Below are 15,245 nucleotides of genomic sequence, written 5' to 3'. Positions count from 1 at the left end.
GTTTGTTGAGTGAATGAATGAAATGCCACAGGCTGAACCCCGATGAATGGCCCTAATATCCTGCATCACATTGCTGTATAGACACCAGGTCCCAAGGACTTCTTTTTTTGCCCTGATGTCTTGTTGCCACTGCCTGCCTACTAAGGTAACCAAGGAGGGGTTCCCAGGACTAACACTGGGGAAGTGGCAGGCAGGCCAGGAGGAGTTGGCGCTCATAGGGTGCTGACTGCATCACATAGGCAAAAGAGCTGTGATAAAGAGTTCGAAAGCTGGCCTCCAGCTTATACTACTGAACTCTGAGATGAGGGCAATTTTTGGCTCTAGGATGAGCTGCGGTCCTGTGGTGTTATGCATCCTGTTGGTGTCAGAGCAGGGCTGGAGTGGGAAATCACCCGCACAGGGCAATGCAGCGTCTCCTTACGAGAAACACATGGGGGTGGAAACCAGTCTTGCTCAACAGGGTTACCGCTATCTGTGGTTTGGGGCATTTGGAGGTTTTGTCTATTACGGATTTTTAGAGAAGGATCTGGATAGGGAGGGAGTCTAAACGGCATCGAGGAGAAGCATCCTTTTGTGGCTCAGGCCAAAACCTCATCCCATCCATCCGTAATCACTTACAGACCTCTGAGCAGCCAGAGACCATGTGACCACTCAGTTGCAGCAGGTACCTGATCTTCCACCAGCCTTCCAGGTTCTTCTGGATCACCTCCACCACAGCCCCTCGCTCTAGATTCATTTCATCCTGGTCTCGAGCTGTGTACGGGTAGATGACTGTGTACTTCTCCTCTGCAGGGACAAAGGGATGCTGGGTTAAGTCAAAGACAGTGAGAGTCCTGGGATGCTGACGGCCAAGGGCATGAGACGTGATACATGAGACGTCCTTGCCCACTGAAAGGAAGGATTTCCTCCAGAAGTTTCTGGGGACCCCCTAGGCCCTCATTTAGGCCTGGATGACCCTGTGCAAGCAGCAACAGGACACAGGTTAGGTCCCAATCCCTCTGAAATCCCTCAGGGTCATGCAGTCATCCTCATCTTCCTCAAGGTCAAAGCTGTGCTTCAAGGTTACTTTCCTTGACCTTGCTTTATGCAGTATTCCAACTCATGGCAATCTCATCCCCCTTACCCAGGTTTATTTTTTTCCTCATACCAGGAATTACCTTCTAACACACCATACAATTTACCTGGTGACTGTGTTTTGTGTCTGTGTTCTCTGCTAGAATACAAGCACCACGAAGGTAGGGATTTGTGTCTGTCTCAGTTACTCCTCTGTCTCTAGCACTGGGCACGGTACTGGCAATACTGTGTAACTATTCAGTAAATTAGTCAACGTTTAGTAAATGAATAGTTCCCAAAGGCCCGGTGGGAGCCACCTAGCTCATGCCAGAGGGGGTTAAGTCATCTGTGGCTCCTCCACAGTTCTTGCTGGTAGAGGGTTCAGGGGTAAGCTGGATTTGGCAACAGCTGGTTTCAGGCTGAAATCCCTACCAAGGAGGCTACAGCTAGCAATTTTCTTTCTTCCTTTAATTTTTAAAAGCAATTGTCATTACCTAGTGGGTAACTGATCTTCATTTTTCATTAATTATTTTCAAGCCGCTGGATCCAACCACGCCTGAAGCTTCAATTTTATTTTTAATATTTTGTTTTTTTAATTGAGATATAATTGACATTTAACACTGTATTCGTTTTAAGCGTGTCACATAATAATTTTATGCACACACATGACCGCACGCGCGCACACACAGGTGTGCGCAGTGAAATCACTGCCTGCTTCAACTTTCGTTAATGTGACTGGGGTGCCTTCCACCTCACTCTCAGTGGTGCCTCACTCTTTCCCCTCAAAGCCATGGGACTATTTCTCAGGCTCTGCTTGGAGGACTGCTCACTGTCACAAGCTGGCAGGGCCCTCTGGAGAACAAGAGAATAGCTCCCGTGCTCAACACTGTCAGCAGGGACTCCTGAGACAGAACAGATGAGTGTCCCCAGGGACCCTGAAGAGGACACGGAAGGGCTTTCCTATTTAGCTTACATTCCGGCCCCCAGGGAGTGACCAAGCCAGCTGTGGGCTGGTGTTGATGGCCAGCGTGTTGGGGCCAACTCTCTTCTCTTTGGGAAAACACCACAAGCTGTCTGTGGCCTGCCCAGCTGGTGTCGAGGGAGGTGGAAAACACAGAGGGAGTTTATTTATTTATTGATCTAGCCCACTGACCTGCTCTGTGGGGGCTGAGCTGACTCAAGTTGCAGATATCCTGCGTACAGCAGAGTCAGCTGCTCTCCTCACTCATGGTAGCTGCAGGGTGGGTGTGGGTGCCGTGAGGGGTGCAGGGGGTAATTCAAACCCGTAGATGCACAGAAGTTCTCTCTGGTTGGGTGGGAAGGGTTGCTGCTTCAGTCCTAGACTAAATGCAGTCAGTCCTACGGGCCCTGGACTCCTGGGGGCCCACCCCTCACCTGAATTACACAGGGAGATTCTCCGGCACCCGGAGGCGCCCTCTGGGCTCCATTAAACACTTAGTGATCCCGAACAAACCTTACGGTGGGAAACCTTGCAGACTGCATGGCAGGTGCCCGCTAACACTGCATGCTTAGCGTCCGTCTGCCCTTCCTCTGTCACCACTACCAGCCTCCATCCACATGGTTTGGGTAAGGCTGACCTCACCACTGCCTTGGAGGGACGGGGAGGGTGCAGGACCCTGGCCTGGCCAAAGTGCTGTCTTCCCCTGGCCACTGTGATTGGGTCAGGGATAGCATGGGGGTCGGTCAGAACCAGTCCTAAGACTTGTGTTGAAGGAGAAGCACTTTCTTTGGTAGGTATCTCTGAAAGGTGCCTGGAATTGCTGTCATGAGAAAATGGTGTCGGCAAGGTAGACAGCAGAGCAGAGGGGAGGAGAGTTAAGTCCCAGGTCCCCATAATGTTTTCAAGCCCCTGGATCCAGCCGTGCTTGAAGCTAGTCCTTCCCCAGACTTTTCAGTGATGAGCTGATACATTTCCCTTTTGGCCTAGGACAGTTTGATGTGGGTTTCTTCCCCTTGTGATGTGTCTGCTAAAAGAAACAGGTCACTGGCTCAGCATTATAGAGGCCCCAGGCATTATTTTTCAACCTGGTAAACTTTAGAGCCCCAGGCCGAGAAATACTGCCCAAACCTACATACCAAAACACGCAGAACAGGCAAGGTCACTGTTTCTCACATGCAACAGGCATGGGCAGTCCCCGAGCAGGAAGACGCATGCAGATGCAGGGACCCAGCTCCAAACACTGAACAGGGAAGAAAACCCCAAGGTAGGCACCTTGACGCCAGCTGATGGCATACAAGTCCCCCAGAGTCCGGCGGCGGCCCACAGGCCGGGGCAAAGACCAGTACCTCCATGAGACTGGACAGGCAGCATGTAGAGGTGAAGGGCAGAAGGCAGAGGTGAGAAGAAAGCACTCCCAGTGTCTGGAGGCAAAGGGGACGCTGAGTGCGCGTTCCCGTTTGGGAGGAATTATTTCTGAGCCTACGCCAAGCCCCAGGTATCTTAAAAGGACCAACTTCCTGAGTATTAACCTTGAACTCGGGTGCAGAGGCCACCAGTAGATATAATTCTATTCCTAGCGTGACTTATAAAGAGGCACTAAAAGAAGCCCTTGCGTCAAGGGAGAAGAAAAATGTGCAAACTTAGGAAAATGTGGTATCTCTCCACCTTTTAGCTGTGTGACCCCAAGCAAGTGTCTCTACCTTTCTGAGCCTGTCTCCTCATCTATCAGATGGGGTTAACAATCAGTCTCTTACAGCGGGGTGCCCACAATGGTCATCATCAACTGCCTAAGGGAGCTACAGCTCTCATGTAGAACACCACAACCCCTGAATCTGAGTGGATTCTTTGAGTTGGCCCAGCCCCTCAGAGCTTGGGGGCCCCACAAAACCACCAGTAAAATGACATATGTTTTCGATGAGGGGTGCTGGCTGTAATAAAACTAAATGCAAACCCACATACACATTTTTTATTAACCTTTCAGCACAGAATTATCCCCCTTCTTGTCACCCTCTTTTCTGATAAACACAAAAAGTGGTTTTGTGCTTTCCCCCAAACAGTCAGCTAAAAGCCCAAATAGTCACCCCTGGGTAAGGCATAGTTATTTAATAACTGTTCCTAGTTATTTATTGTCTCTGGTTCTTTGCCAAATGCTTTGCATGTGGAATCTCCTTTAATTAAGAAAAAAAATCTCACGGTACAGACATCATCATTTCCATTTTTAGAGGAGGAGGCTGAGGTGGAGAGAGGTTAAGGTGCTGGCCCGACTCAGCTAACTCACATTCAGGTCTGACTCTAAAACCCTTCGATTTATTAGCTAAGATGGACTCCTACTCTAGTCTCAGGAATGCTTCTAGTGGGGAAAACAGAGTCAGCTGGGCGTTAGCATTTTTGACATTGTAGGAACCACCCTTCAGGACACCTGTAGGGTAAGTTCTCCAGGAAACGGAAGTGTGCGTGGAGAGGGTCAGTCCTAATGCTGACACCCAGACTGGTCGCTGAGAAAGCACATGTTGATAGATACTTTCAGATGTCTTGCGAATGAGCTGGAAGGAGCCCAGCATCTTGGCCATCAGAATGGTTCGAATGAGGAATAATGAGGTGCTGGGGTGATCAGGCTGGGGCCCTCCTGGGGGTCCCATGGAAGTGTTAGGTCCCCAGCTCTGGCCAGCCTCACCTGGGTTGGCTCCCAAAGGCCCCTAAGGGTGGGCTTGCTGTTAGTCCCAACCCCACGGCAAGTGCAAGGCTGCAACTCCTTCCTACCTTCTTCAGGCTGTAGTGAAAACTCATCCTGCATACCATCCTGCCCTTCCAGGCAGGTTGCGGGGACCCAGCCTTGCTCTTCAGCCGTGCTGACAAACCACCAACCTGGAAAATGAGAGTGCAGACTGATGTTAGTTGGGTCAGATGTGAAGCTTGGGGGTCAGAGTATAATAATATGTTCAGCCACTATGAGTCCATGCTTAGGGTAAGGCAAAAAAGTTGCCATTTTATCATAGAACACAACTACCTATGTTAGCTGCCTGCTAACTGCTAAGAATAGCCTAAGAAGAAACCCACTTCTGGGGCACCTGGGTGGTTAAGCATCGGGCTTCAGCTCAGGTCATGATCTCACAGTTTGTGAGTTTGAGCCCCATATCGGGCTCACTGCTGGCAGCACAGAGCCTGCTTTGGATCCTCTGTTCCCCTCCCTCTGTGCCTGCCCCCCCTTCTCTCTCTCTCTCCCTCTCTCTCTCTCTCACACACACACACACACACACACACACACACACACACACACACACTCTTTCTCTCTCTCTCAAAAATAAATAAACATTAAAAAAAAAAAAAAAAAAAAAAAAAAGAAGGGGCACCTGGGTGGCTGAGTTGGTTAAACGTCTGACTCTTGGTTTCGGCTCAGGTCATAATCTCATGGTTTTTTGAGTTTGAGCCCCACACTGGGCTCCACGCTGACAGTGTGGAGCCTGCTTGGGATTCTCTGTCTCCCTCTCTGTCTGCCCTTCCCCTGCTCACGCTGTCTTTGTCTCTCTCAAAATAAATAAATAAACTTAAAAAGAAAGAAAGAAAGAAAAAAAAACCCACTTCTGAGCTGGGACAGGGGAGAGAAAGGTCGTCCTGAATGGTGAGAGTAAAGAATGTAGCTATCTTCACTAAGGTATGCAAGGCACTAACCCTTTTACTTACACTGTTTCATATAATCTTCAGATTATCATCCCCATTGCACAGATGAGGAAACTGAGGCTCCAAGAAGTCAGTACACTTTTCCAAGTTCACATGGCTCAGGGCAAAGCTGCTATGTGCACCCAGGGCTAAGAGATACTGAAGCCACTGCCCTGATGACTTATCTGAGACACTGAGTTTGCATTTGCTCGTGTCAATGTAAACCTGGCTGCAGTGTAACTGAGAGGCCTCTCACCCAGACTCAGGTCCTCCTCCTTTCGAGAAGGGCTTGTACCCTGTGGCAGGCAGAACAGTGACTGGCCAAAGATGTCTGTGTCCTAATCCTGGGAACCTGTGCCTATGTTAAGGAAATAAGGTTGCAGGTGGTGGGATCAAGGTTGCAAAGCAGCTGAACTACAAATAGGGGGTTATCTGGGGTTATCAGGGTGGGCCCCATGCATTACAGGGGAGGCAGAAGAAGAGTCGGGGAGGTGTGGCTCTGGAGGAAAGACGAGAGAGGCACAGTACTGCTGGCTCTGAGGACTGGGGAGGGACCATGAGCCAAGGGATGGGGTGGCCTCTAGAAATTGACTGGAAAAGGCAGAGAAGCAAATCCTATCCAGAACCTGCAGACAGGAACTCAGCCCTGCCAACGCCTTGATGTTAGCCCAGTGGGACCCAATTTGGACCTACAGAACTGTAAGATAAATAATTTACATGGTTCGAGGCCACTAAGTTTGTGGTACTTCGTTGCAATGGCAACCGGAAATTAACACAGGGCCCAACAGGCTCTGCACAGTATAATGGAAAAACAGGATCTGCTCCCCAAGATCACGTACCTCCAAGCCCTGGAGACCCCAAAAAAGAAGAGAAGGAAGGGGCAGCCTACTGAGTAGCCTTTCTGGTTTTACAGGGAGGCCTTTGCTTTTGACCTCCCTGACTTGGAAGTCACCTACTTTACTCGGCTGGACACTCCTTTTGCAATACAAGTTTTGGTGTGTGTGTGTGTGTGTGTGTGTGTGTGTGTGTGTGTGTGTGTGTGCGTGCGCGCGCGCGAGTGAATGGGGTGGATAAGTCTGTGGAAAACCAGAAATTAGAAGATACATCGTATGTCTTCCTAAGAACTCGTATCTGCCGGTATTTGTGTGGGGGTTCAGGAAACTCACTATATAACAACGACAGTAACGTGTGCCAGACTGTCGCAGTGCTTGACATCTGACTGGCGGGATCCTCACAATAGCCCTACGAGCTGCCTACTATTACTGCCTCATTCTACAGATGAGGAAGCCGAGGCTCAGAGAGAGGCAGTGACTTGACTAAGGTCACAAAGAAAGTGGCAGAGCCAGGATTCATTCCTAGGCTGTCTTAGCCTCACAGTCTCAGCTCTTAACTCTGCACCAATGCCTCATGCGTTGCTAGAGGGAGAGTAAATTGCCATGACCAGTTTGGAGGCAATTTGGCAGGATCTTAAAATTCAAAATATGTGTACCTACGGTCCAGTAGTTCTATGTCTCATTGTCTAACCTAAAGAAACACTCACCAGTGTGCACAGATATTCTATTCATAGTAGAGAAAAATATGGCTTATGTAGATCAACAGTAGGCAGATGTTAAAGGAATAAAAGCTGAATGTTGACTAAAAAGCATGTTGCAGATCAAAATGATCAAAAGGTACAGAATGATAACACTGGGGTTAAACTATAAAGTTATATCAACACACACAAAATGTTGTGTGTGTGTGTGCATATGGTTATGTATCTATGTATGGGCACACATGTAGACATACAGTTCACACACATACACACATGCACAAAGACACATATATACATATACGTATATGTACGTGTATACAGTTATCAAGAAGGATTCGGAGTGAACCGTTAGAGGGTCTATTTGGGGTTTTGAGAGGGGACTAATGTTGAAGCTAGTGGAAAAAGCAGATTTTAACTTTATGGTTGTTCTAAGAAGAATGTGTCCAGTATTATTTGGCTGGTAAAATACAACTAAAAATAAATGTTGCCAGTTTTTTGGCCCCAGGAAGATTTCACTGTCTGCCTCCTTTCCCCTGCCGCCTTCTGGACACACCAGGCTTATCCTCAACACCCCATCCTGGCTTCTACTCTCCTCCCAGCCACGGAGTCTTCCCGACTTCCCGCAAGCGGGCTGCCCAGAGGGGTGGGGGCTGCCTTCCTTCGTCCCTGCGAAGCACATATTCATTCCCAGGAATTAGAAAGTCACGTGCCCTTGGGGCCAGCTGGAATTGGTTTGGAATTCCAGCTCGGTAACCTGTCATGAGATCCGGGGTGAGCGACCACGTCACTTAGCGTCTTGTTTCTTTGGCTGTGATGCGGGGATGGTAGTTGCTATATTGAGTAATTAACGAGTTTGGTTGGCTAATGCAGATCTCATGACTGTGGTAACATGATTCAGATGCTGCTGCAAACACAGCTTTCCCTCTGTTTGTTGGCCGTTTGTTGGTCCTTAACTGGCCAATGGGGTGTCACAAAGACGGGCCTGCCAATCATATTATTAGGCAAGGTCACATTTTAGCCACAACAAAGCGGGTGGGTTTATGCCACTTTTTCCTGGAGAGGAGCTGCTCACCCCCTACTCCTTGCCCTTTTCTTTCGATAGTGCTGATGGCTACTCTGTGGCTAAGGAAGGCAACCGGGAGGGAAACCCACATCCTTGAGTACCTTTTGTGTGCCAGGCACACTCTAGGCACTATCTCATTGGATCCTTATAATAGCTCTTTGAAGTAGCAGCGTTTTCTATTTTGCATATTTTGCATATGAGAGAATTGATGGTCTGAGAGAAGCAGCAAGCTGGACTGCTGTGAGATGCAGAGTTCAGGCTAAGTGTCGGATCATACCACATTCCGTCCCAGACCTGGCCAGTGTACATGACCAGTGGCCCCTGTGATGACAGGTGGGCCGAAGAGTCAGGTGGCGTGTCCATCCCACCAGAGCCCACAGCTGGCAGAGCCTTCGTGAAGACTCCCACGGTAATCAAAGGCAATGTTCCAGTGGAATGCTGGACTCCATGTCTCTAAGTGGCTTTGAAACCAGAAGACACGTTCACGAAATGTGACCCGCAGAATAAATCGGTAACGACGGACCCAACAGGATGCTGGCGAGTGACCAAGGGGGATATCTGAGCCCCGTGATCAAACAGAGGCAGCTTTCTAAGAGGTTGTCAGCTGGATCTGTGGAAACGGCCCAGCTCAGATCAGCGATTGCTGTTTCTGTGTTTCTAAACATCTCCTGTCCTAGGGGCTCGGGGACAGTGTAGGGCGGGGAGGGAGATGGTTTAGTTCCCCTACCTGACTCGTTCTTCTCGATGATGTCCACCACCTGCCCCACGCTGAGGCTGATCTCCGAGCTCTCCTGCTTCTGGTAGTCTGCCACCACCACATACTGCTCCAGGACCATGGGGTCCACTGAGGTCAGGTCACCCCCTGTGGATACAAAACCCACATGCAGCCACTGCCCACACGTGAAGGAGCGAGAGCCAGGGAAGAAGGGTGGGTCAGGAGAACATTCCAAAGAGAGAAAGAAGCTATCATAGGACTTACCTTGAGGGTCACCTCATCCATTCATTCCTGCATAATTTGCTCGTGCAACCACCAAAATTTACCAAATACCTATTCTATGCAGATACTGTGCAAGGCTCTGGGGATTCAGAGTTGGTCAAGATATGGTACCTGCCTTGAAGAAGCAGACAGCCTGATGGGAAAGTGCATTCATGCATACCAATCCTTCCTTCCATCCATTTATCTGTCCATCCACCCGCCCATCCAAAATCACTCATCTCGTAATTCAGGAAGTCACCAGTGATGTTCCAGACCCTCTATTAGGTGCTGGGGGTACTAAAGTGAATGAAACAGACATGACTCCCAGTCTCAAGTAAGTTAACCTAGTTGGGGCACATAAACAAATATACATCATGACAAGTATACAGGATAATAGAAGTATTAATTTTTGATAGCTACATTGCTGGAAACAACCAGGAAGCTGGACCAAGACTGGGAAAGGGGATGCCACATTCAATGGGGTGGTGAACAAGACCTCCCTAAGACAGGGGCATGAACAGGAGACATGAGAGGATGGGGAAAGAACGGTGCAGGCAGACTCTCGGATGGGAAAGGGCCCAGAGCCTTCTAGGAACTGGGAGGAGGGTAGGGGACTGAAGTCCAGTGAGTGAGGACAGCGGTCCCGTATGAAGACACAGGCAGGCAAGGGCCAGAGCAGGCAGATAAGAAGTTTGGATTTTTTTCACCCTCAAGTAGAAAGCCAGTAGAGGACTTGAAGAAAGGAATGGCAAGTACAGATTTACATCTTTAGAAAGATAATTCTGGCTGCCACACGGAGCCCGGAAAGAAAGCAGGAGACCAGACGGAGACCAGCTGTCAGGCAGGAGACGGCGGTGGCTTTGGACCATGGCAGTGGCAGTGGGAGAGAAGGGTGTGGACAGGTCCGCCAGGAGAGGCAGTTTCCACAGGACACGGTGGATGGTGCCCTCTGGAGTTGTGTGGTCCTGGTTAAGCAGTAAATCACACCTGCCTAACAAAAGAAAAGATATTGCAGACTATGGCTGATGTAAAGGGAAATCTGCATTCAGAGACTCCAAAGAGAAGGGAATGGCCCTCTTAGAGCAGCAGACGGAATGCGGTGGGAGGGCAGCCTGACATTTCTGGCCACAGGGTCTTCGTTTTCTGCAAGTCCTGATTCACAGCATTTCCTCCTATTGTTTCCATAAACAACTGAAATAGCCAAGAAATCCCACCTCTCTGTGTCCAAGCACACCCGGTAACGGAGTGGTGTGTGAGCGCCAGGCCACCCTGAGCCCGTTTTGTGCATCTCTTCCCAGCTCTGTTGGGTGGCGCCTTGCCGGTAGCTTGAAATTGGCCACCGTGGGAGTATTTACACCATGGATATTGGCAAATGCTACAAAGCAGGGCTTTCGACCAGAAAGCTGGTTGTGAAGTATTCACCAGCACGCCAGTGCCCTCCAGCCTCCGGCATCCAGAAAGAGCACAAAAGCCCTTTGTCAGCACCATGCGCTCTGAATTTTTGATGTGGGAAGCCAGAATAGGGCATTGTAGCAGGGTGAAGCGTTACTGCCTCTTGGCTCTGTGACTGAGGCCAGTCCCTCTTCCCAGCTGAGGTTGATGGAGGGAAACAGGAGTGGGAGGGTCCCAGGGCCACCCTGGGTAGAGAAAGCACGGGAATAGAGAAAGAGCAGAGGAGAGAGAGGGAGATGTAGGCCGAAGGTTCAGGAGCAGGTCTGGAGGGAAGCAGCCCCACACGAATGCCCGTCACATCACACGTAAACTGTATGGCTGCACACCATACATAAACTATGTCAACACAACCACCTGGAAGGTGGCTACTACCTTGTTTTACAGACACGAAAAGAGAGGCCCCGAGATATCAAGTGACTTCCCTCGGGTCCCACAGCTGGATGGTGACAAAGCCAGACTTGAATCAGGTCCACCTGGCTCAAAGGCTCCCAGTGTGGTGGGGTGTGGTGGGGGTAGGTGAGGAAAGAAAAGACGCTAGGGAAGGAAGTGTGGTCTGAGGCCCGCTTGCTTTCCTTCCCTGTGGGTTCCCATGAGCACCTGTGAGCACCCCCGGGGACCAGTAAGGCCAAGTTTTATTTCCTTGTGTCTCTCAGGGGTATCTTCTCTCCTCCAGCACCTCTCCTGAGGCTGGCCTGCAGGGCTGATTTCCTCATTGCCTTGAGCACAACAGTCCGCCCCAGCCAGCCCAGCTGGGCTTTCAGTCGCCTTCGAGCAAGCTGATTATTGCCCCTCCCGCTACCCCCACTAGATAATAAGCTCTGGACAGCAGAAGTCTTGACGGTGTCTTGAACCACCTGGCACTGGGCCCACAAAGATCCTACCACGTGAGTGAATGGAGGTAGATTCTGGCTTGCTGGAGGCTCCTGGCCATTGCGAGCTGGGGACAATTTCCCCAGGGAATGCAAGAGGTAGAGACTCCAGAGTCTAGAGTTTTTACCCCAGGATATAGCCTGCCTTGGGGATCACAATCCCAGGAATGCAGCTACTCTTCTGATTTGGCCCTCCGGTGGGCTGTATCCAGGCCAACTGTGTTTCTGTGTGCCTTAACTTGAGAGAAAGAACTGGAGAAGACAGGAGAAAAGTATCCACTTCACAGTCAGGTTGGAACTTGTGCCCACTGCTCAGGTGCCCAGGGTCTTCCAGGCAGGAGGTCAGGGGGCTGGTGGAGTCACAGTGCGGCTGTACTCATGCCTGGGGGTTCTCTGCTGCCACCTGGAGGCAGGTCGGGATTCTTTGTCACAGAGCCACAGGTTTGATGCGGGTGGACCTTTTTAGTGCTTCGTCACCTGACTTTACTCCTATCCTCTGCACCAGGGACTGAGTGAGGCTTCTTTGGGATGGTGGTGGTGGGTGGGGGGAGGGGGGAAACGACACTTATAACTGGTCTCTATCCTGCCCCTCTGGTCTGTCCTCCATATTGCAGAGTGCTTGCTTCAAAAATGCTACTCTGATCATGCCTCTCCCTGCTCAGCACCTGCTGTGGCTCCCCAATGCCCTCAGGTTCTCTACAATCTGGACTCTGCTGGCCTTTATGGTTGTGTCTTTTGGCTCCCTCATCCCAGGTGTACCTAGAAAACATCATAGGCTGTTTTCAGGATGCCTTTTCCTCTCCTCTGCATTCACATGGGAACCACCTATTCTTAGCCTCCTAACTCGTCTCTTGCCTCAGACTTGACTGCTACGATTTGCTCTGGACACAGCAGCTATAGTGATCCTTTCAAAAGATGTGTAAGATCATGTTCCCCAAAGGTCAAGACCCTACAATGGCTCTGCCTCACTCAGGAAAAGCCCAGTGGCCTATGGGGTCCTGCCTGATCTCTCTGACCATTTCTTTTCCACTCTCCCCAATGTGGCATAGGAAATTGCATGGTTCAGCGTCCTGCTCAAGTGGTATCTCATCAACGGAACCTTCTCTTGACCACCCTGCACTGCCTCACCTAATTTTATTTTGCCATAGAGTTTAAAAAAAAAAAACCACAGAGTCTGTGTAGTCATTAGTTTTCCTGTCTGTTTTCCCACTCTAGAACATAAGCCCCATGAGTGCAGGCTCTTGTTTAGTGTTGGACTCCCTGCCTAAAGGCTCACAGGCCCACGTGGTCTGCTTTGGTGCAAAGGGAATTTGGAAAGTTGTTCTATTTTTATAGGGTTGTAAAGGAGAAGGAGAGGAAGAGGAAAAATTATTATTACTGACAGAACCTGTATGTGGCCTGCAAACCCTAAAATATTTGCTTTCTGGCCCTTCAGAGAAAAAGTTTGCCAACATCTGGCCTAGAATGTGAAGGGCACCTACTAGGCTCAATGAACATCTGAAGGAAAAAAAAAAAAGAATATTCTAAAACTCACCCTTGGCAGACTTCCTTCCTCAGAAAGAAATTAAAATGTCTTCCTTTGCCATACCTATGACATTTCATTTTCTTTATCCACCTATTCATTCTACCAGACTGTAAGAAGGCTTCCCACATCTTATTTACCTTTGCATTCCCTGGGGGCCTAGAGCACTGTCAGGTACACAGTAGGTGCTTAGTAAACATTTAATCAACAACTGCGTCTGTCCTGTTCACTCGCCACTTAGCACAGACACTCAACGGATATTTGTGGACAAATGATGAAGGGAAACTTCCAGAAACTCTTTGCTTTGCATGGCGCCAGGCCTCCTCCTGTGTTGAGAGTTACAGAAGGCACCTGTCCATCTTATGGGCAACCAAAGACTGTTCCTTCTTGCCTACAAGTAGGGATAGAGCTTCGATTAGGTCAGGGTCCAGTTAAGTATGGTTGCTCTTTCCAAAAAGTTAATTGTTGCCACCCAGTTTTAACAACTGATGGTGGTACACCTGTACCATATAGTTTTCAGGAATCTGATCAATGGAGTGATCTATTCATTTTTGCACCAACTCTCCCAACCATGCTGCCAAGGGGATTTGGGAGAACCAACAGCAGTGACAGAATCAGAAAATCATGGGACTCACTGCAAACAAGACACAAATCCAGGAAGTGAGGAGGTCAGGGAGCAAGGGTTAGGACTCTGGGCTGGCCATGAGCAGATCTGTTACTGGCACAGGGCTCAGGGCTGGCACTTCCTCCAAGACTTGCTCGGGGGCCACGTCTCTGTCTTACATCTCCTTCTTCTTCTTCTATGACAGCAGCTTTTATACCGAAGTACCCTGCCATTAAGTGGTTCAGAAAAAAGTGCATGGGGCTGCCTTTCCAGCAGTTCTTTTGCCTTCGTTTTACCCAGAGCACTCAACTATGAAAACCTCACTGGTTTGACTACCAGAATTCTCACACTAGGCTTCAGGCCACACTAGGCTTCAGGCTTTAGGTGGACACCTACCGGTGGACAGTGATATTGCACCCAAGCTCTATAATGCATAGTAATAGCAATACCTCAAGTTGATGCAGGTAGCTAAGTACTAGGAGCTACAAGTTTGAAATCAAAGTGTTCCTAGGTAAGCAGTGTCATTCTTGTGGTCCAGCAGGAATAAGGGAAGGAAAAGGTCAGCATAAAGGAGGAGATTCGACAGCAGAAGGGTGATTTTGACATTGAGGAAGTGCTATAAAATATTCTCAAGAGGTACAGTGCCTAATCTACCACAGGATTTCCTAGTTGGAATGTTTCGATTCATGATGACATGTTTTGAATTTTATTAAAATTTTTTTTAATGTTTATTTATTTTTGAGAGAGAGAGTGAGCAGGGGAGGGGCAGAGAGAGAGGGAGACACAGAATCTGAAGCAGGCTCCAGGCTCTGAGCTGTCAGCACAGAGCCCAATGTCAGGATCAAACTCACGGACCGCAAGATCATGACCTGAGCCAAAGGTGGATGCTTAACCGACTGAGCCACCCAGGTGCCATGACATGTTTTGAATTTTATTTAAATTTTTTTTTTAATGTTTATTTATTTTTGAGACAGGGAGAGACAGAGCATGAACGGGGGAGGGTCAGAGAGAGAGGGAGACACAGAATCTGAAACAGGCTCCAGGCTCCGACGCGGGGCTCGAACTCACGGACCGCGAGATCATGACCTGAGCCTAAGTTGGACGCTTAACCGACTGAGCCGCCCAGGCGCCCCATGTTTTGAATTTTAAAGATAACTGCCATGGACTGAATTCTGTCCCTCTAAAATTCATATACTGAAGCTTTAACTCCCATGGGATGGCATCTGGAGGTGGGGCCTTTGGGAGGTAATTAGGTTTCGATGAGGTCATGAGGGTGGGGCCCCTAGGATGGGGCTAGTGCCCTTACTAGAAGAGACACCAGAGGGCTTGCTCTTGCTCTCTCTCTGCCATGGGAGGACACAGAGAGAAGGCAGCAGCCTAGAAGCCAGGACAAGGGCTCTTGCCAGAACCTGATAATGCCGGCACCTTGATCTCAGACTTCCAGGCTCCATACTTGGAAAGAAATAAGCTTCTGTCGTTTAAGCCACTCAGTCAATAGTTTTTTTGTTATGGCAAAATATAGTGAGCAATGATAACATGGGATTTTCTTTCCAGAAA

The 15,245-nt window shown here is 49.3% G+C and overlaps 1 protein-coding gene across 2 annotated transcripts in view; it reads right to left on the bottom strand.

Moving 5' to 3' along the window:
- SH3PXD2B (SH3 and PX domains 2B) overlaps positions 1 to 15,245 on the bottom strand; it is a 100,823-nt gene that overhangs the window by 15,631 nt on the left and 69,947 nt on the right. For both annotated transcript variants that reach the window (XM_042992301.1, XM_042992309.1), the window contains exons 7-9: positions 8,993 to 9,127; positions 4,775 to 4,879; positions 669 to 786 (exon numbers count right to left, since the gene is read on the bottom strand). In XM_042992301.1, coding sequence (XP_042848235.1) covers positions 669 to 786; positions 4,775 to 4,879; positions 8,993 to 9,127 — 358 coding nt within the window. The remainder of the gene's footprint in view (positions 1 to 668; positions 787 to 4,774; positions 4,880 to 8,992; positions 9,128 to 15,245) is intronic.

Source organism: Panthera tigris, chromosome A1 (assembly GCF_018350195.1).
Source record: "Panthera tigris isolate Pti1 chromosome A1, P.tigris_Pti1_mat1.1, whole genome shotgun sequence".
Lineage (NCBI taxonomy): Eukaryota > Metazoa > Chordata > Mammalia > Carnivora > Felidae > Panthera > Panthera tigris.
Note: the sequence above shows the minus strand (reverse complement) of the source record. Positions and strands in the feature narration are given on the sequence as shown.